Raw genomic sequence first — 24,468 nt, forward strand, 5'->3', positions numbered from 1 at the left:
TACAGAATTTCCAAAATGTAATATTATTTTTTACTTCAATATGACGGTAAGTGTTTACCTTTTACATTCATCTTACATTAAATTTAAATATTTACTGTAATAAAACCAAAAGTTGCCTCTATTTTACATTCAATATGATGTGTATTTCTTGTATTTTTTTTTACATAGAATTCACCGTAATTTGACATTCAAGACCATTGTATAATGCTGTAAAAAAAAATCTATAATTTCATATTGTATGGTCAATATTTGTAATAAAAGTAATTTACCTTTTTTGTGTTTTAATGTAGAAAAAGCCTGTAAAATAATACAATAAACTTCTGGAAAATAAATAACTTCTTACACCTTAGGCTGAATATCAGAGTGATGTGAGCAGAAGTCAGGTGAGACACATATTCAGTCAAACGTTAAAACATGACTCAGAGTAAAATCTAAGCCAATCAGCTGTCTGTCAGAGTGAAGCCCCGCCCCCAGCAGCACCTGAGGGTGCAGGTCAGGTCCCTGCTGCTCTGTCTGCATCACTTCAGCTCTGACAGGAGGCGACGATGCAGCGAGGCCCGAGCACACACCTGCACCACCTGGTGCTGTGGCTGCTGTTTGCACGAGCCGCTGCGGATCTGCCCATGTGCAAAGAGGTGAGTAGATTCAGATTTTTATTATTATTGTTTATAGCCTTTTAAACACTGTGAACAACAAGCCACGCAAAGCTAAAATCACTAAAAGCTGTCAACTGTTTATATCAGGACAACTGACAATTGAATGTGCATATTAAGGTAAATTGCTTCTGGATGAGCAGTAGGTTAAAAGTAATTTAAACCCAGCTAAATTCATGAAAATGTTGAAAGCTTGCTGACCTAAAGTCTATTCACTCAGCTACACGTCTGTCTGATAACCTGCACTGTAAAAAAAAAAAGAAAAGAAAAGAAAAAGAAGAGTAATTTCCCAGAAATGTTCAGTAGTATAACACAGGGCTTTTTCTACATTCATTGCAAATGCAATAAATTAAAAGTAATACAAATCCATAAAATGGAAGTTGTAGAATGAATATAATGGGAGATTAATGATTGTTTATTTTTATTTTTTAAATTTAATTTGCTTAATGGTTTTGAATGTTAAAATACAGTGGATTCTATTTTTTTTTTAAATAAAAAAATTACATATAGCAACGAATGTTTTCTTACAGCAAAAAAAATAATGAAAAAAATACAAGAAATCATAAAAAAAAATATGTTGCAAAACACTTATTGTCATATTAAAGTAAAAAAATGTTAACAGAACACACACACACACACACACACACACACACAGATAGATTTATTTATTTATTTATTTATTTTTAAATACATATACTGTATATTATCTGTATTTTTAAGAAATCATCTGTAAAATAACTTTCAGTGTTTACTCTTTTTTTAACAGTATTCAAGTGCTTTGTTTGACATAAGCCTTTAAAATAACACTTTAAGGCTCTGATAAACAGTACAGAAATAGAAATTAAAAATACAGATAATAGACAAGAAAAATAAGAAAGTAAAATACTATTTAAAATGACCAAAGCCAAAAAAACAGTTGCAGTCAGTCTGCAATCAAGCTATGAACTTGAAAAAATAAAATACAACTACAGAAAATTCAACATTTTTGAATGTGACATTTAAATCCACAAGTGTTTATTTGAGCCAAACTAGTAAAACATGTCGGCCTGCTTCACTGTGAGAAGGAAATGAACTCATGTTGTTTGGTCATGAGTCACTTGGTTCCTGCTTTGTGTTGCTGTGGATGTTTCTCACTTGTTTTACTAACATATGTTACACTCTGCCGTGCTGCACTTACCCTACATCTGCTTTCATTTGCATAACTACGGTACAGTTTGATATAGCTCCAAACGGTTATTTTTTATCAGCACACTTTGAACATTATCACAGCGTGCTGAGGTCAGATATGAGAGCTGGAAAGGAAAGTGTCAGTCGTAACATGAGTCTGCAGCTCTTACAGGTGATGGTGATTTGGGGTTTGTTTCCACTGACCATGAGGCTCACCGGTCATTATGTCCCGTCGCCTTGGTTTCCTCATGTTTGTTTATCTCCACTTCAATGAATTTTTACATCACATCCTCCCACCCAGACACACGATCACCTGATACCTCGACCACAGCTAATGTGGCAGCCCTGAACGACAAACAGAGCCGGAGGAGCTGCTGCTGCTGTTTCTTTTAAATATTAACCCCACAGGGCCTCCACTGGGCCGCGATCAGTCTGACTTTACCTCAAATATCAACAGCTGCTTTAACCAGGATCACACCGTGTGCACACTCAGTGTCACCACTTCTTTCAGGAGGTGTCACATTAACAACCTTTTTTATTATAAATTACACATAAGATATGTAGACAAACATACAATGGCATATTAGGACTGTTGTAGGTAAAAAATAAAATGAAAATAATAATAAAGACGCCGGCAGACGGGGAGCAATATTCAGAGAAAAACTCTGGAATGTTTAGATTGAAGTTGTACATTTCAAAGAAAAAAAAGTGGATATTTTCTGAGATTTAAGTGGTTAATTTACCAGAAAAAACTCACAAATTTATAAGAAATAAACTCACACATTTTCAAGAAAAAAATCTCACAAATTTACAGGGAAAAAACTCACAAATTTACCATAAAAAACTTGAATGATCTTGAGAGAAAAAAAAGTGCATTTTTTTTCTCAAGAAACCAGATTGATTGACTTTGCAAGGTTGGATTGACATCAAAACAAAATCACAAATTTAGATGAAAAAACTCACAAACGTACGATAAAAAACTTGAATGTTCTCTGAGATTAGAAAGTGATTCATTTTTTAGAAAGAAAATCAGGTTGCGTTGCTTCAACCTTTCAGAAGCAGGACTACAGTGCTGAAGGATGAATGTTTCAAGCTGCGATATTTCCTCCTCTGTGATGTTTCTCCTTCAGTCTGAACATCTCCAACCAGCTGATCCGGCTCTGTACCGCCTTCGGAGGTGTTACAGGGGCGAGACTGTTAACATGATACGTGACGTACGTTATTTGGTAATAAGAGAGGAAGTGGAGCACATAATCTGTCTGTCAGTAATCGAATCATGTTCAGCAAAATTATGCAACATTTTTTCTGTAGAATCTGCAGACAGAAACATGATGTGCAGCTTCACCATCATCCTTTTGAATGTACTCAATGCTGGCGTGTCTTATAGTACGCATACTGCTACCGCCACTACCATCTCCTCACACTTCGCTCTGCAATGCAGGATTGCAATGTGATTGAATGCCAATATCACACCGTTGCAGAATCAGAATGAAGGCCTGTTTACACGACAGCGCTCTTTGGTGAAAACGACAAAATGTTGTATCAGATGTGCCTTTGGTTAAGATGGCGACGGCATTTTTGGGGCTTAAAAATACAAAAAGATGAAACCACCCTTCAGAGTGGAAATCTTAGAAGTGCTCCACCGTTGAAAAAAGTGAAAAGCAGAAGTGTCTCTGATCAGCTGACAACAGCTCTCGTTGTGTACACGTTTACGTTACATCCATATGCAGTTCAGGCAAAGGGCAACAAACATGTCGGACTGTTTATATCAGTCAGACATTCATGTTTGGCCAGACATGACTTTAAATCCATTCCCTCTTGTGCCTTTGTGGCCTTGTAATCTAACGTTATTTGCAGCAAAAGCTCGACCTCTTCGTCTGTCCAGATAAAATTGTCTGTCTTACTTTGTTTCTTTGCCATGTTTTAGTTTTCGACTGTAGGCTATTTTGCGCTACTACAGAAGTCGGAGAGAGGAGAAGCTCTTGGTGGTGTAGTGTGGCAGTGCTTCAGTACCACCTAGCCACCTGGCGTGCATACTACATCAAACTTGACAGACTTTTGCGTCACCGTCTGCACTCAGATTTCCCCCTAAAGACGCTCATCTAAATGCAGAATAAAAAGTGAGAACGCAACGCCACTTTTGTGTTTTCTGTCCAGATGGTCTCCATCTAAACAGTGCCTCAAGTCTTAAGGTGAAACAACAGGGCTTGTTGCAGAAAGGCAGCCTGAAAAGAGCTTGTCACATTATCAAACCCAAACAGAGAATTAAGAAAAACAAACACAGGACTAGAGGAGGGTTCAGGTGCAAATTCAAATTAGATAAGTTGAGAGGGTGGTGGGGGATCTCTTTAAGTTTCTCTATTGTTTGGGCCTAAGCTCTTATAGTTTCTACTGTTTTTGCTCCATGAATGCAGCCGTAGACCACATCGATTAAAGTTGGAACCCAATGCTGCAGAGCTGTGGTGTAATGTAACTAAGTACATTCACTCAAGTACTGTACTTAAGTACATTTTTGAGGTACTTGGTATTTACCTCAGTATTTCCATTTTATGTAACTTTATACTATACTATGATCAATTAAAAGTGATAAGACCTCATAACAGTATATTAAGTAGTTAAAATGAGCCCTATCTTTACATAAATGCATCAATTATTATAATCCAATAATATATTTGGAATCTATCTGAGTGGGTCCATTCTGTATAACGAGTACTTTTACTTTCGATACTTTAGTACATTTTGATTTAACTGTGTGGTATTAGTACTTTTACTTAAGTAAGAGATCTGAATACTTCTTCCACCACTGCTGCAGTCAGTGACCGTCTCCTTTTCTGAAACACTTCTGGGCTTTCTGTATCTGAAGCTGAGAGAGATTGTTCAGTGACAGAGGAAGCAGGATTTGTAATAAAGTGGAAAAAGGAACATCCTGTCATCATTACGTGTGCCACAGTGTTTGTCAATGTCTCCTGAAGGCGTCGGAGCTCCTGAGCTCCTGCAGCTTCACTGAAAACTAAATGTTTACGAAAGGCTCGGGCGAATCAGCGTCTCTCCCCCCGGGCCGAGCAAACAAACCCTGAGGGCAGTTTAGGGAGTTGCAGCACATCCTTGATGAGTGAGATTATAACAACAGTTGAGACGGCCTCCTGGGCAAATATTAGCCAGGACTTTTATTTGGAAAAGAGGCTTGTCTGGTTTTGGGAGAGAAATTCCAGAGGAGGTATAAAACAATGTGGTGGTGACCTGGTTTTAATAACAGCTTAGTTCACTGCTCACATGCTCTGTTTCTTTCTTATTACATTAGTTAGTTTCAATAGTTATTTAATTTACTGCTGACACGTAAACTGTGTATATCTCCACTTGAGGCTTCTGACTTGGCAATATATCTTCCCCAAAGCACAGAGAATAAAAAATATATTATTAAATCATCTGAATCCCCAATCTTTTCTAAAGTCATCACCAAAAATACACTGTTTATCATAAAAAGAAACTGTAAAAACAGGCATTATTGTCAGAATTGGAACTTTCCAACCGTCTTTGAATGGATCATAGGTTGCAATAGTTTCTGTTATAAAAAGTGACCAAAACTTGTGTTAAAATGTTGATATTTGTGTCAGAATCTCTTTATTCTCCATGTGTCATTTAAAATAAAGCGTTTGCACTAACCAGATCCTGTTAAAAACATTAAATTCTGCTCCTCAGAGACACTGTGAAGACATGATTGATTCTCCTGAGACCAACGTGACAAATATTCACTGAAAATCTGTTTACACAGAGCAGAGAGGAGAGGACAGGAGAGGCTATTTACACAGAGCAGAGAGGAGAGGACAGGAGAGGCTGTTTACACAGAGCAGAGAGGAGAGGACAGGAGAGGCTGTTTACACAGAGCGGAGAGGAGAGGACAGGAGAGGCTGTTTACACAGAGCAGAGACGAGAGGACAGGAGAGGCTGCAAACATGACAATACTTCAATATGTGACACTTGTGGGCACTTGGAAAAGCTATTGAAAATAATTTATCAGAGAAATGTAACATGCGTTATTTTCTCTTCTTTTCCTGATTTCTGTCATTCTAACTGTGTTATTCTGCACAAATACATGTTTGAGTTGTTCCCACCTCTAGCCATGATTGTGCTGATTTCATAGAGGACTTATAGATTTATAGAGATTGTATATGTTGCAGTGAAATAGAGGGACACAGAGATTAAAATGCAATTTGCAAAGAGCAAAAAACGCCCTGGAACATCTTGTTGGGGTACAGAGGGTGAAAAACATGCCAAAAACTAATATATTTCTTGAATAAACTAACTTTTTACTCTCAGCAAGTTAACACTTTATTCCTCAGATCCACTTTGTTTGAATCTGCCCAACAGCATCTAATCAGGTTGCAGGAGAGAGCTAACATTACATTACATCACAGTAAAGTTACATTTGGTGAATAGCTCATTGTGACTTCTGGATTTGGTCTTTTAGGACTTCAGTGTAAAAACTTGAGGTTGACTTGTGACTTGCAGAACAGTGACCCAGTCCCTCCTCTGGTCTACGGCCTGCTGTGTGAAACTAACACCTGTGTTTTGTCCCCACAGTCAGATTATCACTTTGAGTACACAGAGTGTGACGTCCTCGGGTCCCGATGGAGAGTGGCGGTTCCCAACAAAGCTGACACGTGCACAGGACTCCCAGATCCTGTCAAAGGCACTCAGTGCAGTGAGTCCTGCTCATACATCAATCTTTATCACAGCTTCAACCCTCTGAAACCCTCTGAAATGTATGTTTTCTTTAAGAGATCACCAAAAAATACACCGTTTATGATAGAAAGAAACTGTAAAAACAGGCATTATTGTCGGAATTTGATATTTTTGACAGTCCTTGAACAGATCATAGGTTGAAAAAGTTTCTGTGAGAAAAAGTGACCGAAACAAAGCTGTAAATGTTGATATTTGTGTCAGAATCTCTTAATTCTACATGTGTAATTTAAAATAAAGAGGACAGGACAGGAGAGGCTGTTTACACAGAGCAGAGAGGAGAGGACAGAGGAGGCTGTTTACACAGAGCAGAGAGGAGAGGACAGGAGAGTCTGGGAACATGACAATACTTCAATATGTGGAGACACAATGTTATTTTCCCCAATATTCATGACACGTCTTTATATATAAATTTCATTTTATTCAAAATTTTTTTTTTTAAATGATCAGAGAAATTCAACTTTTTTCTGATTTCTGTCATTCTAACTGTGTTATTCTGTACAAAGACATATTTGAGTTGTTCCCACTTCTCGCCATTATTGTGCTTATTCCATAGAGCTGCAGGACTTCCAGATTGATAGAGATTTTATATAGTAAAATGTGCAGTTTCAGAGGGTTAATGTGCAGACATTAAATTATGACCACACTTTATCCCCATCATGCTGTCTACATCTCCTAGTCATGGTTTCTTTTCTTCCTCTCCCCTCAGCCTTCTCCTGCAGTGAGGGAGAGTTCCTGGACATGCAGTCTCAGCAGTGTCAGAAATGCGCTGCAGGCACCTACTCTCTGGGCACCGGCGTGGCCTTTGATGAGTGGGACAGCTTGCCATCTGGTTTTATCAGCCACGGGGTGACCACCGACGACTGGGACGCCCACAAAAACTGCTTCAAGTCAGTATATGCCTCACTTGATTTCTTCTTTTAATATTCCACATTTCTGACTGTTTGTCATCAATCTGTCTGCTGATGTTCCTCTCTGTAGCTCCACCTGGACACCAAAGGGCGACTTCATAGCGTCGAACACAGACGAGTGCACCGGGACGCTGATATACGCCGTGAGCCTGAAGAAACCCGGAACCGTGTCCTTTGAGTATTTCTACCCCGACAGCAGCATCTACTTTGAGTTCTATGTGAGTCTTATTTCAGATAAGATAAGATAAGATAAGATAAGATAAGATAAGATAGAACTTTATTAATCCCAAAGGAAATTCTGGTTCCAGATTGCTCCAAAGTTTCCAAAACAATTACAAAAACACTCACAATATAGGATAATATAGAAAAAGCAATGAGCAAAATAGTTAACAGTAACAATATATCATATAAATATATTGTTATTGTTATAATAATGTAAAAATAAGAAATAAAGTGTCTAAGGAGTAAAGTGAGTAAAGTTCAAATGGTATGGCAGGATGTATTGTATAGATATATTGCAAATGATAATGACCATAATGTAGTCCGTGGTGTTAAAAATTGTATTGTACATGATGTAAATATTAGTCAGTGTGTTATTTTAGCTTTCCCTGGTGATACAGTCATGGAAAAATGATTAGACCCCCCTTGTTTTCTCCTTGCTTTCTTGTTCATTTTAATGCCTGATACAACTAAAGGTACATTTGTTTGGACAAATATAATGATAACAACAAATATAGCTGATAAGAGTTTTCATGATTTCATGATTTTTCATGGTTTTCTTGATAATGATTTTGATTATTATGAAGAAAACCATGGAAAATGTCTAGACATCAGCTTTTAAATTAAACTCTTATCAGCTATTTTTCTTGTTATCATTATATTTGTCCAAACAAATGTACCTTTAGTTGTACCAGGCATTAAAATGAACAAGAAATTGAAGAAAAGAATGGTCTAATAATTTTTTCCATGACTGTACAGCCTTTTTACATTTGTGCATTTTTTTTGGTACAAAACAAAACAGAAAACATAATATGAAGGTAATTATCTTCCCAAATATCGTCACTAATCCTGAGTGGATTTTACCAGAACAAATAGTAACGTCTGGCTTCTGGAGCGGCCGGATAAAAACTTCCAGACTTTATATCTCCCACTGGAATCCACAGCATTCTGTCCAGATTTCAGAGCTTTGTTTTCACCTTCTGCTCCTTCTGCAGGTTCAGAACGACCAGTGTCAGTCCACAGACTCAGAGAGCCGCTGGATGAAAGTCACTGAGAGTTCCTTCAGCAAGTACAAGGTCCGTCTGAAATCTGTAGGAAATGTAGAGCTACTGCAATGTGGAGTTTCTCGTCTCATGTTGTCCTCGCTGTGTGCAGGTGGAGCTGAGCAGCGGCAACAACGTGCTGTACTGGAAGACGACGGCGTACACGCTGCAGGGCGGAGCGGTCAAACCGGTGCTGCTGAAGAACATCGCCATCTCAGGTACACCAGGACAAACATTAATATACAGAGAGGTACTGGATTATTGACAGGGTTATTCTTGTTTTTTTCCTCATTAAGTGCAAATGTCATTAAAAAAAGGTAAATTACTTTTATTATTATGCAAATATTAACCGTAAAATGGATGTTGAATTCTGTAAATTAATATAATAGGACATTTTTTTACAGCATGAGATAGATAGATTGTATATAAAACACAACAAAACTTTTTTTTACATCAGCACAACAAATAGCATTTATAACAAAGTGCATAATCTGCAATATGATTAAATATTACTAAAATAAAAAGAGACAATATATAAGGTAGTAAAATATATTAAAACAACATTAATATAATAATAATATAATCAAATAATAATAATAATAATAATAATAATAATAATACTTGATATTATTATGAAGATTATTATGAATAATAATTATAATATTAATATTAATAATAAGAAGTATTGCATTTATTAACCATGAAAATGAATGTTTAAATCTGTAAATTAAAAAAAAATTAGACATTATAGACTTTTTTTTTTTTAAATGACAGTGAATTTTATGTGAAAATGCAAAATACACATCATAACGCTGAGTGTAACAATTAAGGCAACTTTCTGTTTTCTTACCGTAAAACCTTTGTAAAACGTCACAAAAAAATAGATACTAGACTAAATACATATTAGACACAGCTACTAACTGTATAGTTTTAATATTTTTATTATCTGTAAAAAATAACCGTTGTTTACTGTTTTGCTTTTGCTGCCAGACTTTTTACTGTTTATTTATTTTTTCTTTAATTTTCCAAAGTGTAGATTAATGCCTGTAGTGTGTAGCAGTTGTAAACATTTGTTTTACTTCTTCCTGTTAATGATTAGAAGTTGATGTGTGTGTTTTCTTGCAGGGGTGGCCTACACCTCAGAGTGTTTCCACTGTAAGCCCGGCTCCTACAGCGCCAAGCAAGGCTCCGCCCACTGCATGCCGTGCCCTGCCGACACCTTCTCCAACAAGGGTGCCACCGTCTGCCACCAGTGCGAACCGGAGAAATATGCAGGTTCGAGCTCATAAAACCCATCTGCATACTCTGTACTCACAACTGTTGTGTATTTGCATGCTGTCACACACATTAAGGGCCGTCTGCATGCAAACACTGTGTGAGCTTCGTCTTATCTGCATCTTAATGTCTCTGTGTTTCCAGAGGCGGCTTCAGGGATCTGCAAAACCAGACCCCCGTGTACAAACAGTGACTACTTCTACACTCACACACCCTGTAACTCAGAGGGAACGGTAATGACAAACTGACACTGTGTGTGTGTGTGTGTGTGTGTGTGTTTGTGCGTGTGTGTTTGTGTTCATGTGTTTGTGTTTTTGTGTGTGTGTGTGTGTCTGTTTGTGTGTCTGTGTCTGTGCGTGTGTTTTTATTTGTGTGTATGTGTGTTTGTTTGTGTGTTTGTGTGTGTGTGTGGTTTTTTGTTTGTGTTTTTGTGTCCGTGTGTGTGTCTGTGTGTGTGTTTTTATGTTTGTGTGTGTGTGTGTGTGTGTGTGTGTGTGTGTGTGTCTGTGTGTGTATGTGTGTCTGTGCGTGTATGTGTGTATGTGTGTCTGTGTGGTTGTGTGTTTGTGTGTTTTTGTGATTGTGTGTGTGTGTGTGTGTGTGTGTGTGTGTGTGTGTGTGTGTGTGTGTGTGTGTGTGAGTGTGTGTGTGTGTGAGTGTGTGTGTGTGTGTGTGTGTGTGTGTGTGTGTGTGTGTGTGTGCGCGTGTGTTTTCTTGTTTGTGCGTGTGTGCGCGTGTGTGCATGTGTGTGTGTGTGCGTGTGTGTGTGTGTGTGTTTGTGTGTGTGTGTGTGTGTGTGTGTGTGTGTGTGTGTGTTTCTGTGTATGTGTGTGTTTGTGCAGGTTCAGTAAAGGCAACAGAGAGATTTCACCTTGAAAACAAAGCTTCCAGCCACCTGGTGCAGCTATCTGGTTTCTTTACATATGAATGGTCTGTGTGAACATCTGGTGGCTGACTTCATGTATTCATGACTCAGACTCAGCTCATGTACAAGTGGATCGAGCCGAAGATCTGCAGTGAGACTGTGGAAGGTGCGGTGAAGCTGCCGGCGTCTGGGGAGAAGCAGACGTGTCCTCCATGTAACCCGGGTTTCTCCGTCAGCAACTCGTCCAGCTGCGAGCCCTGTGAAAAAGGTTTCTACTCCAACGGGACAGGTACAGACAGCACACTCCCTAAACTCTGTCTAACATGCAATGGTTAATAAAAAAAGTCAAGTAGGGCCTTCTATAACATCAAACTTATTTTTGTAACCAATTAGTCGCCCCCTGCTGGTCATTAGAGAGAATCCAGGTTTAACCCTCTGAACCCCAACCAGCTGTTTCAGGGCGTTTCTTTAGCTTTTTTTTTTAACATTTTCCTCTCTGTGTCCTTGTATTTCACTGCAGTATATAAAATCTATATAAATCTATAAGTCCTGCAGCTCTATGGAATCAGCACAATCATGACCAGAAGTGGGAACAACTCAAACATGTCTCATGTAGAATAACACAGTTAGAATGACAGAAATAATGTTTTTTTAAAGAAAAAAACAAAAGTAGAATTTCTCTGATTAATTATTTTTTTAAATTTTGAATAAAATGGAATTTATATATAAAAGTGCCCAGAAGTGTGAGGAATGTTGTAAAAAAAAAAAAAACATAACATCACCGAAAAAGACAACATTTTCCCAATAAAAGACGAAAAATGTACAATAAAAGACGTAAAATTACAAAAAAGATACAAAAATATCAGCAAAAGACACAAAATGATACAAAGAGGATGTAAAATGACAAAAAGATGCAAAAAGACAAAAACGAAAAACAGTTTTCTCCACATATTGTACATATTGAAGTATTGTCATGTTTCCAGCCTCTCCTGTCCTCTCCCCTCTGCTCTGTGTAAACAGATTTTCAGTGAATATTTGCCACGTGACCATTGGTCTCAGCAGAATCAATCATTTCTCTGAGTATCAGAATTTAATGTTTCTAACAGGATCTCGTTAGTGCAAACACTTTATTTTAAATGACACATGTAGAATAAAGAGATTCTGACACAAATATCAACATTTTAAGCTTCTTTGGTCACTTTTTCTAACGGAAACTTTCATAACCGTTGATCCGTTGAGGACTGTCGGAAAGTTCAAATTCCGACAGTAACACCTGTTTTGACACATTCTTTCTATGATAAATGGTGCATTATTGGTGATCTTTTAAAGAAAACTGGAACTCATTTTCTCCTCGCAGACTGCACCATGTGCCCTGTTGGCACGGAGCCGGTGGTGGGTTTCGAATACAAATGGTGGAACACGATGCCAAGCAACATGAAGAGCTCCATCTTTCGGCGAGAGTTCGGCGAATCAGAACACAGCACCGGTGAGAAACTTAAGATTAAGCAACACAGTTTAGGGAGAGTCAGAAAATGCTATGAGGCACAGAACAGAAAGAAGTAGAATTATTAATAACAGGCAGAGGTTCAAGGACAAACAGAATAAATGAACATCCAAAAAACCATTATCAGGAACAGAGAAGTGAAGATAAAGAGAAAAAGAGTCAAATACAGGATCTATCTTATGAAACATGAAGGTCCAAAAGGTTATTTTATTCCAAGGTAAAATATGAACTTAAACATTCAGACTTTGTACTAGTTTGGGTTCAAACTTTATGCTTTGATCCTTTTTTACATTATGGATTTTGTTTACAGTATTATTTATTTATAATTATTCAATTGCTTAATGGTCTTGAATATTAAAATACAGTGAATACTCTGTAATAATACAAAAAATACACATCATATTATTGAATGTAAAATTAAGGCAAATTTCTGTTTTCTTACAGTAACATTTAAAATTTAATGAAAACATACATTTAAACTGTAAAAAATAAATTTAAAAAAATGGTAAAACGTCTGGCATCAACAACACTTACCATCACAGTAAAGTAAAAAACCCAAAACATTGTACATATATATATATTTATCTTAATTTATATATTTACTTTATATTATCCATATTTTTTACTAAACACGTAAATTTAACTTATGGTTGTTTACTGTTACTGACTTATTTTTTACAGTTTTTTTTTACAGTTAAAAATTCCTTGCAGCTACTTTAAAGATGCCGAATGTTCACCTGAAGTATTGTGTTCATCTGCACTGCTGAAAGGACATCATGGGAGTGTGTTACTGTCTTTATATATGTATATTTATACATTTTTTAAAAATGTATTTATATTATCTGTACTGACAGCGTGGGAGGTGGCTGGAGAGTACGTGTACACGGCCCCCGGGGATCAGGACACAGACTACCTGATGCTGATGCTCAACGTCCCTGGATACAGGTGAGGTCCATTCTAGAGAAGTTAAACTTCTCCCCAACTGGGGTCCCGACCCCAAGGTTGAGAATAGCTGTATTAAAGGAGTGAATCAGTGTATCGGCCCCACAATACAATTTTATCCTGATACTTGAGTCACGATACGATATTATTGCGATTTTAAGCATTTTGCGATATAGTGAGTATTGATAAAATATATTGCAATTTAACTGTTTAACTACACTTTGTGTCCACAAAATATAAATTCAATCAAGAATTGTTTTGTCCAATCAGAGAAAATTCTCAGTCTATTCATCTCACTTCAGTCTTTTTATTTCTCCACAATGAGAGTCAAACCCACAGACTGACCAACAAAGTATTCAGTCAAACTGAACTGATATCAAACATGTATGGACGACAACAACTGCAGCATTTTATCAAACTTTCACAAACAAGCTTCACTGCTCTCAATGTTTTTGAATGAAACTTAAAAAAAGACTAACTTTGCAGCGTTTTTACAACAACTTCCCAACAACTTTTCTGGTAATTTCACCTTTTTTCTTGTAATTTTCACTTTTTTTCTGGTAATTCTTTTTTCCCCCAATATATTTATTGTCTTTTTCTCATAATACAATGTCCCATCAATGAAACATTCAATAACAAATTAACAGTTTGGGACTGGAAATACTTATATTGCATAAACACACACACATACACACACACACACACACACACACACACACATGCATTTATACTTTTTATATCATGATTTTGACTTTTTTCTGATAATTCTACTTTTTTCTGAAGGCAGATTTACTGTTTATCTTACAGTAAAAATACTTGGCGGCCATGAATCGATATTATAATGCCACACAAAATATTGCGATACGATACTTTTCCCCACCTCTACAGTAAACATAGTTACCAGTTGTTAAATGAATGTCCCTTGTCTCGGCAGCCTGCCTCAGTCCATGGCACAAGACAGTGACAGGACCGAGCTGTCCCGCATCACCTTCGTCTTTAAGACCTCCTGCACAGCTGACTGTAACTTCTTCTTCCTGGCGGTGAGAGGGGAAAAAAAGAAGGAAGAGTTTGACCTCAATCTGAATGCAAGTAGGATGTAAAGCGTGTTTCTCTGCAGGGCTACAACCAGTGGAACAACGACGTGGTGGAGCACTGGAGAGGCAGCAACAGCAGACAGTCCTACTCCTACCTGGTCCAGAGCAACAGCACCACCAGCTTCACCTGGACCTTCCAGAGGACCAACGAGCTCAACGCCGTGAGACACACTTTAAAATCCTTTCAAAATAAAAGGAAGAAAAAGTTCAATTAAACCAGTCCAAAAAAAGTTATTTTCCATAAATTAACTGTATTATTTTTAGTGCAAATGCCATAAAAAAGGGAAATTACTTTTGTTACAAATGCTAACCATAAATTAAGAGTTGAAATCCATAAATTAATATGATGGGGCATTTAAACACTTTGCTTTGCAATTGCTTAATGGTCTTGAATGTTAAATTACAGTAAGATATTTCCTGTATATTATCCGTATTTTTAAAGATATTTTCTGTAAAATAACCTATGGTTGTTTACTGTTATTTGACAACTTTTTTAATGTTTTTATGATTTTTATTTATTTTTAAAAATGTTTGTACAGTTAATAACTCCTTGCAGCTACTTTAAAGATGATAGAATGTTCACCTGAATTAGTGTGTGCATATACTGTACATATATATATATATATACATATATATGTACAGTATATGTTAATGCATAAATATTAACAATAATATAAAAGTAATAAATCTGTTAATTAATATGATGGGACATTTTAATACAATTATTTTTTTTTTATTTTATTCAATTGCTTAATGGTCTTTAATGTTAAATTTCAGTAAATGTTGTGTAAAAATACACATCAAATTGCTGCATGTAAAGTTAAAACTTTAAATTTAATGTATAAAAGATGTTAAAAATAAATAAATAAATAAAAAAAATATGGTAAAAAGTCTGGCAGCAAATCACTTACCGTCATTTAAAAGTAAGAAAAACTTGAGGGTGTATTGTTCTTAAAGAGGATTTTTTTAAATAAAAATTTTACAATAGTGGACATGCAATCGTAATCATACATATATACTGCTAAACATGCACATAAATGTGAAAAGATTTAAACAAAAGAAGGGTGTTTATGGAAAATATACAGGCTGTAAATGTTTAAATTTCTATAATTAGTTATGCTGTATTATCCTAAGTGTTTTTAAACTCCAGAGGGCAGTCTGAGGCTCTGTGTCACTCTGAACATGACCAGAAAGCAGGATGGACTTTATTAAATGTGTAGATCATCTCATCGTTGTCTCTCCTTCTCCAGGAGAGGAAATACAGCTCTGATTCTGCAAAGATTTTCTCCATCCACATCACCAACGTGCAGGGGGGCGTGGCCTCTCAGTGCCGCCGCTGCGCCCTGACCTCCACCGCGGCGGACTCCGCCTGCGTCCCCTGCCCGCCGCGCCACTACCTGGTCAGCGGGACGGGAGTGTGTCGGAGCTGTCCGCCCAACACCTTCATCAGCACCGATCAGACCACGGGAGAGGCCGGCTGTGTGCAGTGTGGACCCAACACACAAAGGAACCAGGTCAGAAACCGAAGAACTCCCTGAATATATCTACACTGTAAAAAATTACCTAAATAGTTAAAAATAAAAAGTCTGGCAGCAAAGCAAACACTTACCATCACCAATCATTTATTTAGAAAAAACAAACAGTTAATAAACAGTAAATATCTGTATTTAAAAAAAAAAAAATATATATATATCTGTAGAATATATATATTTTTTACTTTAATTAGACTGTTAATATTTGGCAACTTTTCCTGCCGGACATTCAACAGTTTTTTATGATTTCTTTTGACATTTTTTTTTCATTAAAATTCAAGTTTTACTGTTAAAAAAAATAGAAAGTTGCCCTAACTTTACATTAAGCAATGTAATGTTGTTGTTCTTTTGTTTTTTTAAACATATAATTCACTGTAATTTAAAATTCAAGACCAATACGCAATTTAATAATACTGTTTAAAAAAATCTATAATTTCACATTTTATTAATTTACAGAATTCAACTTCTAGTTTATAGTTAATATTTGTAATAAAAGTACTTTTTTGATTGTTTTTTGCTGTTAGTTTAACTAGGAAAACCCTGTAAAATAATACAGTAAATTTTACACTGTGGGGGTTTAAAGGCTTTTTTTCATATTTTTTTCATATTTATTTTACACTCCATCTCTCTGTGTTTCACTTTTTAGTTCAACAAGCAAACCGCCAAATAAAATATAATAAAATAGAGTAGGGAATTAAAAAAATCACTGAAGGAATGGATATTTACAGAAAATATAATTAGACTGTTAAATAAATCAAGAAAATGTGAAATGAATAAAATAAAACTCACAATTATATTTATAATAATTATTTATATTTTATAATGCAAAAATGTGTATTATTCTTATTTAACCACAAAAAGAGAAATTCTCATGTGGACTACTTTCTTTTCATAATTAATATTTTTAATTTATATATTAATTTAATTGATTTTATAAAATATATTAACATTGTCAAATTGTTAAAAAGAAATAACAAATAAATGAAAAAGGTAAAAAATAATGATTAATAAATAAATAAATACATTTAAAAAGAGATAAAGTTAGAGGAAAAAAGAAAAAAATCAAATGTATATGCCTATATTACTATGCAGCACCACAATTTAATTTAAATTACAAATAACACTGTGATTCTTTCTTTTATGCACGTTTTATACTTCATATTAAGATCCATCGACATTTGTGATGGATCTTGCGATATAGCTCTTTATTGTCTTCTTTTACAATACTTCACAAATATATATCGACGCACATCTTAATACCTTAGAATATCTCATTTTAAACAAAAGAGAAACACAAAAGTCTAAAGTCCACTGACTGGACACAGCAGACAGAATGAGGTGTTCACATGCCTCCATCTTCCAGCTGATATCTGAGTCTCCCAGCTTTCTGGTTTGGTGCATGAGCTTGTTCCCTCTCCGTCCTGCAGGCCCACACAGCTTGTCTCAGCGACTGTACGCTGGACGTGCAGACGAGAGGAGGCGCGCTGCTGCACTATAACTTCTCTCCTCTGTCCAACGTCACCGGCTTCCACAGCAGCCTGCGCTTCACCAGCAAAGGCCGCAGATACTTCCACAGCTTCAACGTGGCTCTGTGTGGGAAAGAGGTGAGGAGCTCCAAGACTGGGACTTTCTTTTCTCTCTAAAGTTTAGTTTGCAATGGAGTTAACCCTCTGAACCCCAACAAGATGTTTCAGGGCGGGTTTTTGTTGTTGCTCTTGCTACATTTTCCCCTCTGTGTCCTTGTGTTTCACTGCAATATATAAAATCTATATAAATCTATAAGTCCTGCAGCTCTATGGAATCAGCACAATCATGGCTGGAAGTGGGAACAACTCAAACATGTCTTTGTACAGAATAACAGAAGATATGAATGACAGAATTCAGAAAAAATTAATTAAATACAGCACTTTTCCAAGTGCCCACAAGTGTCATGAATATTGGGGAAATTAAATTATGCCTCCACATATTGTACATATTGAAGTTTTGTCATGTTTCCAGCCTCTCCTGTCCTCTCCTCTCTGCTCTGTGTAAACAGTCTCCCCTGTCCTCTCCTCTCTGCTCTGTGTAAACAGCCTCTCCTGTCCTCTCCTCTCTGCTCTGTGTAAACAGTCTCCCCTGTCCTCTCCTCTCTGCTCTGTGTAAACAGCCTCTCCTGTCCTCTCCTCTCTGCTCTGTGTAAACAGCCTCTCCTGTCCTCTCTGTTTTTTAACAGGATCTGGTTAGTGAAAACGCTTTTAAATGACACATGTAGAATAAAGAGATTCTGACCGAAAAATCACAAATTTAGGCTTGTTTTGGTTACTTTTACAGAAATGTTTTAAACCTATGATTCATTCAAGGACTTCAGTTTCTTAAACTGTGTATTTTGGTGATTTTTCAAAGAAATCATATGTTTAATGGGATGTTGGTTCAAAGGGTTAAACCTGCTGTGTTGTTTCTCTTTCAGGGCAGAGTGCCGGCTGCCTGCGCGGACAATGTGACAGAGAGTGGGAAAGAGGTCAAAGGTTACGTCTGTCAGTCCACCGTGGTTCCCTCCGAAATCAGGAGTCAGAGCGTGGTGTCCACACAGCCATTCATCATCGGGGATTCGCTCATCGGTACGAACTGAGCACTGTAAATCAGAGGATATGTCTGCACGATTTGCAGAAAAGTATGAGAATAAGTTTCCTCCGTAGGGTGTCTTGAGTCAGCCTTAGAGACAGGGTGAGAAACATCTGCAGGATGCTCAGAGTAGAGAGACTCATGGTGAAAGGGCCCAGCTGAGGTGGTGCGAACATCTGATCAGGACCCAGAACCTCCTGGACGGATTCTATACCTCATCTGGTCTGGGAACCCCTTGCTTTTCCCCAAGAAGAGCTGAGAAACGTTGCTGTGGAGCTGAACATCTGGAATACTCTGCTGCCCCCACGACCCGGCCCTCAATAAGCAGATAAAATTGTTAAAATGTTGAAATATACATTTACATTTCTGTGTAGGAGTTACAGGCCAAAAAAAAGTGTTTGGAACCACTTGTTTTAATTGAGTGCCTGTTATGTGCTTTTATTTTGAAGGGGTGACCACGGAAGAAACCCTGAGCGGCATCTCTTCTCCAAAGTTGTTGTTTCCCTCCAAGTCCAGCCTGCCAGACATAATCTTCTATTACAAGTAAGAAAGATTATTTATTTTAAATTATTTTAAATTATTTAAAAAATACACCTTTTTATTGTAGAAAGAAACTGTAAATACAGACATTCTTGGAATTTTAATTTGACAATGGTCCTTGAACTGATCACAGGTTGTGAAAGTTTCTATTAGAAAAAGTGACCAAAACAAAGCTTAAATAGTGATATTTGTGTCACAATCTCTTTATTCTTCATATATCATTAAAATAAAGTGTTTGCACTAACCAGATCCTGTTAAAAACATTAAATTCTGCTCCTCAGAGACACTGTGAAGACATGATTGATTCTTGAGCAGAGAGGAGAGGACACGAGAGGCTGAAAACATGACAATACTTCAATATGTGGAGACAAATTTTTATATGTATATATATATATATATGTATGTAAAAAAATCTGAGAAATCAAACGTTTTTTCTGATTTCTGTCATTCTAACCATGTTATTCAGCACAAAGACATGTTTGAGTTGTTCCCACTTCTAACCATGATTGTGCTGATTCCATAGAGCTACAGGATTTATAGAGATTTTATATATTGCAGTGAAATACAAGGACACAGAGTAAAATGTTAAAAGAGAAAAAAATCCCTTGTTGGGTTCAGAGGGTTAATATTGTAAGAGTAAATGTGTGATACTCTGGGTTCTGAAATATAAAATGTGCTACATAATAAAAACAATGAAATATATCACACAGCAGAAGTTCTGACTTTAATGTCTGCTGATGTTTGCAGGTCCAGTGAGACGACTCAGGCCTGTAAACAGGGCCGCACAGCTACCATCAGACTGAGGTGTGACCCCACAGAGACCACTAAAGACCACGTCACGCTGCCCAGGTACCCTCACTGAGACCAGGCTCACAATAGTCTGAACAACATTATATCTGACTGGCAGCAGATCACAGGTCACATACTGAGCTCTGAGAGGCTTTTTCATCACATAGAGATTGTAATAATCTCTCATATCTGTGTTTTTTCTCCACAGGAACTGTTCAGAGGGGACGTGTGATGGTTGTACTTTCCACTTCCTGTGGCAGAGCCAGCACGCATGTCCGCTCTGCACCAAAAACCACTACAGGGAGATCGTCAGTGCCTGCATCCAGGGAATACAGGTAGATATGCTTACATCCTTCCCCCTTTTATAGAGGACTGAGGGTTGTGGGCAGTGGATATTTAGGGGGAGATAGCAGGTTAACAATAATGTCAAATAGAAGTTGTGAACATCATCTGAAAGCTGGAACCTGAAGATTAATCTCAGATGCAGCTCAAGTTGTTCGGGTCATAAATCTATAAATTATTAATCAAATAATTAAACCTATTAAGGTGTATACGGGTTCAACTATGTCCCATAAGTTGTTGCAGCAATTTCTGGGTTGATACCATTTTTTACGAACATTTGGTGCTGAATTAGGCAATTTTTTTATTCAAGAATGGATAAAAATGGTCAATGGTCATACACCAAGACCTTTGGAACAACATAGAAAAACCTATGCTGTGATTTGGGTTAAAAAAGTGTCTATGTTTTGTGCGATTGTATGTTGAGCACTTGTATTGTGATGCCTGCTGAGAAACCCCCTTATTGTGGACATAGTGTGTAAAGCCATCCATCCTCTGAATGCTCTACGTCTCTAGTTTGTGGTTGTAAAGTTTCATGAGGCTGTGATTATCCTAGAGGTCACAGCAGCTCATTTAAAAATATATAAATTCCTGATTAATCCTTTGAAAAACAGTAAGAATCGTGTGTGTGTGTGTGTGTGTGTGTGTCTGTGTGTGTGTGTGTGTTTCAGAGAACCACCTACGTGTGGCAGCAGCCATTGCAGTGTTTCGGTGGAGAGTCACTGCCGGCACAGAAAGTCAGCGCCTGTGTGACTCTGGATTTCTGGCTGAAGTTTGGAGTTTCCACGGGAACGATCGCTGCTGTGCTGCTCATCAGCATCAGCTGCTATTTCTGGAAGAAGACACGCAAGTAAGACTGATGAACTCCACCTTTATGTGTTAACCCTCTGAACCCCAACGAGCTGTTTCAGGGTGTTTTTTTACTCTTTTTACATTTTCCTCATTGTGTCCTTGTATTTTACTGCAATATATAAAATCTCTATAAATCTAAATATAAGTCCTGCAGCTCTATGGAATCAGCACAATCATGGCTAGAAGTGGGAACAACTCAAACATGTCTTTGTGCAGAATAACACAGTGAGAATGACAGAAATCAGAAAAAAAGTTGAAATTCTCTGATAGATTATTATTTTTAAATTAGAATGAAATGTAATTTTTATATACAACTTTTCCAAGTCCCCACAAGTGTCATGAATATTGGGGGGGGGGGTGTGTCTCGACATGTTATACATTTTGAACTATTTTTACAACTTCTATTTCCAATATTTTCTGTCCTCTCCTCTCTGCTCTGTGTAAACAGCCTCCCCTGTCCTCTCCTCTCTGCTCTGTGTAAACAGCCTCTCTTGTCCTCTCCTCTCTGCTCTGTGTAAACAGCCTATCCTGTCCTCTCCTCTCTGCTCTGTGTAAACAGCCTCTCCTGTCCTGTCCTCTCTGCTCTGTGTAAACAGCCCCTCCTGTCCTCGCCTCTCTGCTCTGTGTAAACAGATTTTCAGTGAATATTTGTCACGTGACCGTTGGTCTCAGCAGAATCAATCATGTCTTCACAGTGTCTCTTTGGAGCAGAATTTAATGTTTTTAATAGGATCTGGTTAGTGCAAACGCTTAATTTTAAATGACACATGTAGAATAAAGAGATTCTGACAGAAACACCACAATTTTAAGATTCATTTAGGTCACTTTTTCTATTGCAAACTTTTGTAACCAGTGATTCAAGGATTGTCAGAAAGTTAAATAATACCTACCTTCTGCGATTTTTAAAAGAAAACACACATTTCAAGGCTGCCGGCGGGTTTAGAGGTTTAAAAAACGTAAGCTAATAGTATTCAGTCTAATCCGTGTTGTTTTCCGTCCTTCTCTGTCTGCAGGCTGCAGTATAAATACTCCAAGCTGATGATGAACTCTGGAGGTAAAGAGTGTGAGCTGCCCACTGCAGACAGCTGTGCCATCATGGAGGGAGAGGACGCAGAGGACGAGCTCATGGACCTCACCAAGAAGTCCTTCTTCACCAAGATCAAGACCTTCTCCAGAGAGGTCTCACACACACACACACACACACACACACACACACACACAGACACACAGACACACAGACAGACACATACACACACACACACACACACACACACACTCATGCTTTGTGTTTTTGTGTTTTCAGAGGACATCAGATGGATTCGACTCAGTTCCACTGAAATCGTCTTCACACCTTCAGAGAGAGGAGGAAGACTCTGATGAAGCTTAACTCAGAGGATGAAGAAGTGTTAAAAACAGACCCGAGACACAGAAAACTGATGCATTTTATTTATTATAAATGATATATCTTACTGCAGAAAAATAAAATAACAATGTCATTTAGCATTATTTGTCAAATGTATGGGTGCCAAACCTAATATTTTAATGGAGAGTCTCCATATTGGGGATATTCTGTATTTTCACAGCACTGTGGTGAATTAAAAATGCTAAAGTTACATCGGTGTGTACATTTTACATAACTGTGAGGGTGTATTTAATTTTATTTTCCTCTGTTATTTTTGTTATTTTATCATCAAGCTAGCCAGTTTTTTTATTAGACCATCCATTTATGCCACCTATTATTCAACACCAAACCTTATTATATGATTTATTGTGAAGAAAAATTTTTTTTTAAGTGCATCTCTAGAAACGAAGACAAACCTCTTATGCTGCCTTCATGTGTCAGATCATACTGCATAATAATTACACATTCACCACTTCATGTTTATTATATAATACTTTTATGTTACTACTTTATACATTTTTATGCCTTTTTACGTGCCTTTGATTGCAAACAAAAAATTGTCCCATATAGAAAGTATTTTTTGTGTTTGTTAGTTTTGTTCAGTTTAGACAATCAGTGAATTTTACTTCACATGGACATTTAACAAATGTGTGAAATATTGACACTCAATTTAAATATGGTGAAACAGAAATATGTGATGTGAATTGCAAATGTTCATTTTTTTGCATTTTTCCACGGAATAATAAAATGATGATTTCTGCTACTTTATAACTCTACTGGACTACATTTCAGAATTAATTATTGTTCTATTTATTGTTTTTTTTTTTTGTTTCTTTCACATTTTTCTGACAGTTATATACTTTGCAGATAAATATTTCACAACATGTGGTCATCTTAATAAAATATGATGCATTGTATGAAATGCATGCAATGGAAGAGTGAAAAAGTTAAACATTAAACTACTGCTTAGTTTCAATTTGTTTTTTATAATCGTGCACACCAAATACAGGCAGCAGTCGTTGGCTTTCAGGCTCCTTCAAACAATAAAATATGTATTAAAAAAGAAGAAAAATCAAGTAAAATGCAATTAAAGTCATGCAAGTAAAAGAAAAATGAAAATTGAGACAAAAAAAACCTGAAACTGAAATCACTCGCAGATGTAAAGGTGAAGAAAGAATAAAAATAAAATCTGATAATTAACAATTCTCATCATGGCATAATATTATATACACAGACAATTTTATTAAAAACAACAACATTAACCACTACTATTTTTAATGCTTGTTGTAATGAATTTAGCCAGTATTGTAATTTCCTGAAGCAGCCCATATGAGTTTGAAAACATTAATAATAAAAAAATTATTATTCAAAGGTTATTTTATATCAATAATTAAAATTTGATCATTTATTATTTTAAATGAGTCATTCTGTTATTTTATTATTATATTGTTATTTAATTTATATTATTTGCAATTGTTGCACTTCAATTTATTAATTTAATTTTTTATATACCATATTTAGATTTTTGATGCTGTGTTCAACCTGCCTTGTTGCTTTTGTAAATATGGTAGAAAAAAAAAATCAATTCAAAAAACAGAAAAGGAAAAAGACGCCGAAGCACCAATATAAGTTTTAAAATGGCAGTCAAGTAGCAGAAAAACAATTACGATATACTATAAATATACTTCTTTTTTATACTAAATATTAATAAATGTTTGGTACTCAAAATCATAGTTATTAGCAGCCAAATGTTATTTATATTATTGGATTATTGTATAAATACATATTACTTATCACTCTGCATTTAGGTCTACAAAACGTATACATTCAATTTATTAATTTGAAAAAGAATAACTATATAACAACATTTTTATTAATGTATTTGATGTTATGTTTAGGATTTCTACATTTGCAATTCCACTATTTTATGTCTAGATTCTCGTTTTTCTTTTACCTGCAAACAAATGTAATAATACAAAAAATATATTAAAAATGCATTA

The 24,468-nt window shown here is 36.4% G+C and overlaps 1 protein-coding gene across 1 annotated transcript; it reads left to right on the plus strand.

The window, feature by feature from the left end:
* The first annotated feature begins 371 nt into the window (after positions 1-371).
* Positions 372-23,262, plus strand: elapor1 (endosome-lysosome associated apoptosis and autophagy regulator 1). The gene is made up of 22 exons (XM_059332400.1): positions 372-635; positions 6,402-6,522; positions 7,270-7,450; positions 7,542-7,689; positions 8,686-8,766; positions 8,846-8,951; positions 9,859-10,008; positions 10,153-10,241; positions 10,985-11,162; positions 12,231-12,359; positions 13,232-13,322; positions 14,254-14,359; positions 14,437-14,574; positions 15,664-15,927; positions 17,373-17,549; positions 18,392-18,542; positions 18,996-19,089; positions 19,834-19,935; positions 20,084-20,210; positions 20,886-21,064; positions 22,080-22,245; positions 22,370-23,262. The coding sequence occupies exons 1-22, from the start codon at positions 546-548 to the stop codon at positions 22,451-22,453; spliced, it is 2,952 nt and encodes a 983-aa protein (XP_059188383.1). The 5' UTR covers positions 372-545; the 3' UTR covers positions 22,454-23,262.
* The last annotated feature ends 1,206 nt before the right edge of the window (positions 23,263-24,468 follow it).

This window comes from Centropristis striata, chromosome 5 (genome assembly GCF_030273125.1).
Source record: "Centropristis striata isolate RG_2023a ecotype Rhode Island chromosome 5, C.striata_1.0, whole genome shotgun sequence".
Lineage (NCBI taxonomy): Eukaryota > Metazoa > Chordata > Actinopteri > Perciformes > Serranidae > Centropristis > Centropristis striata.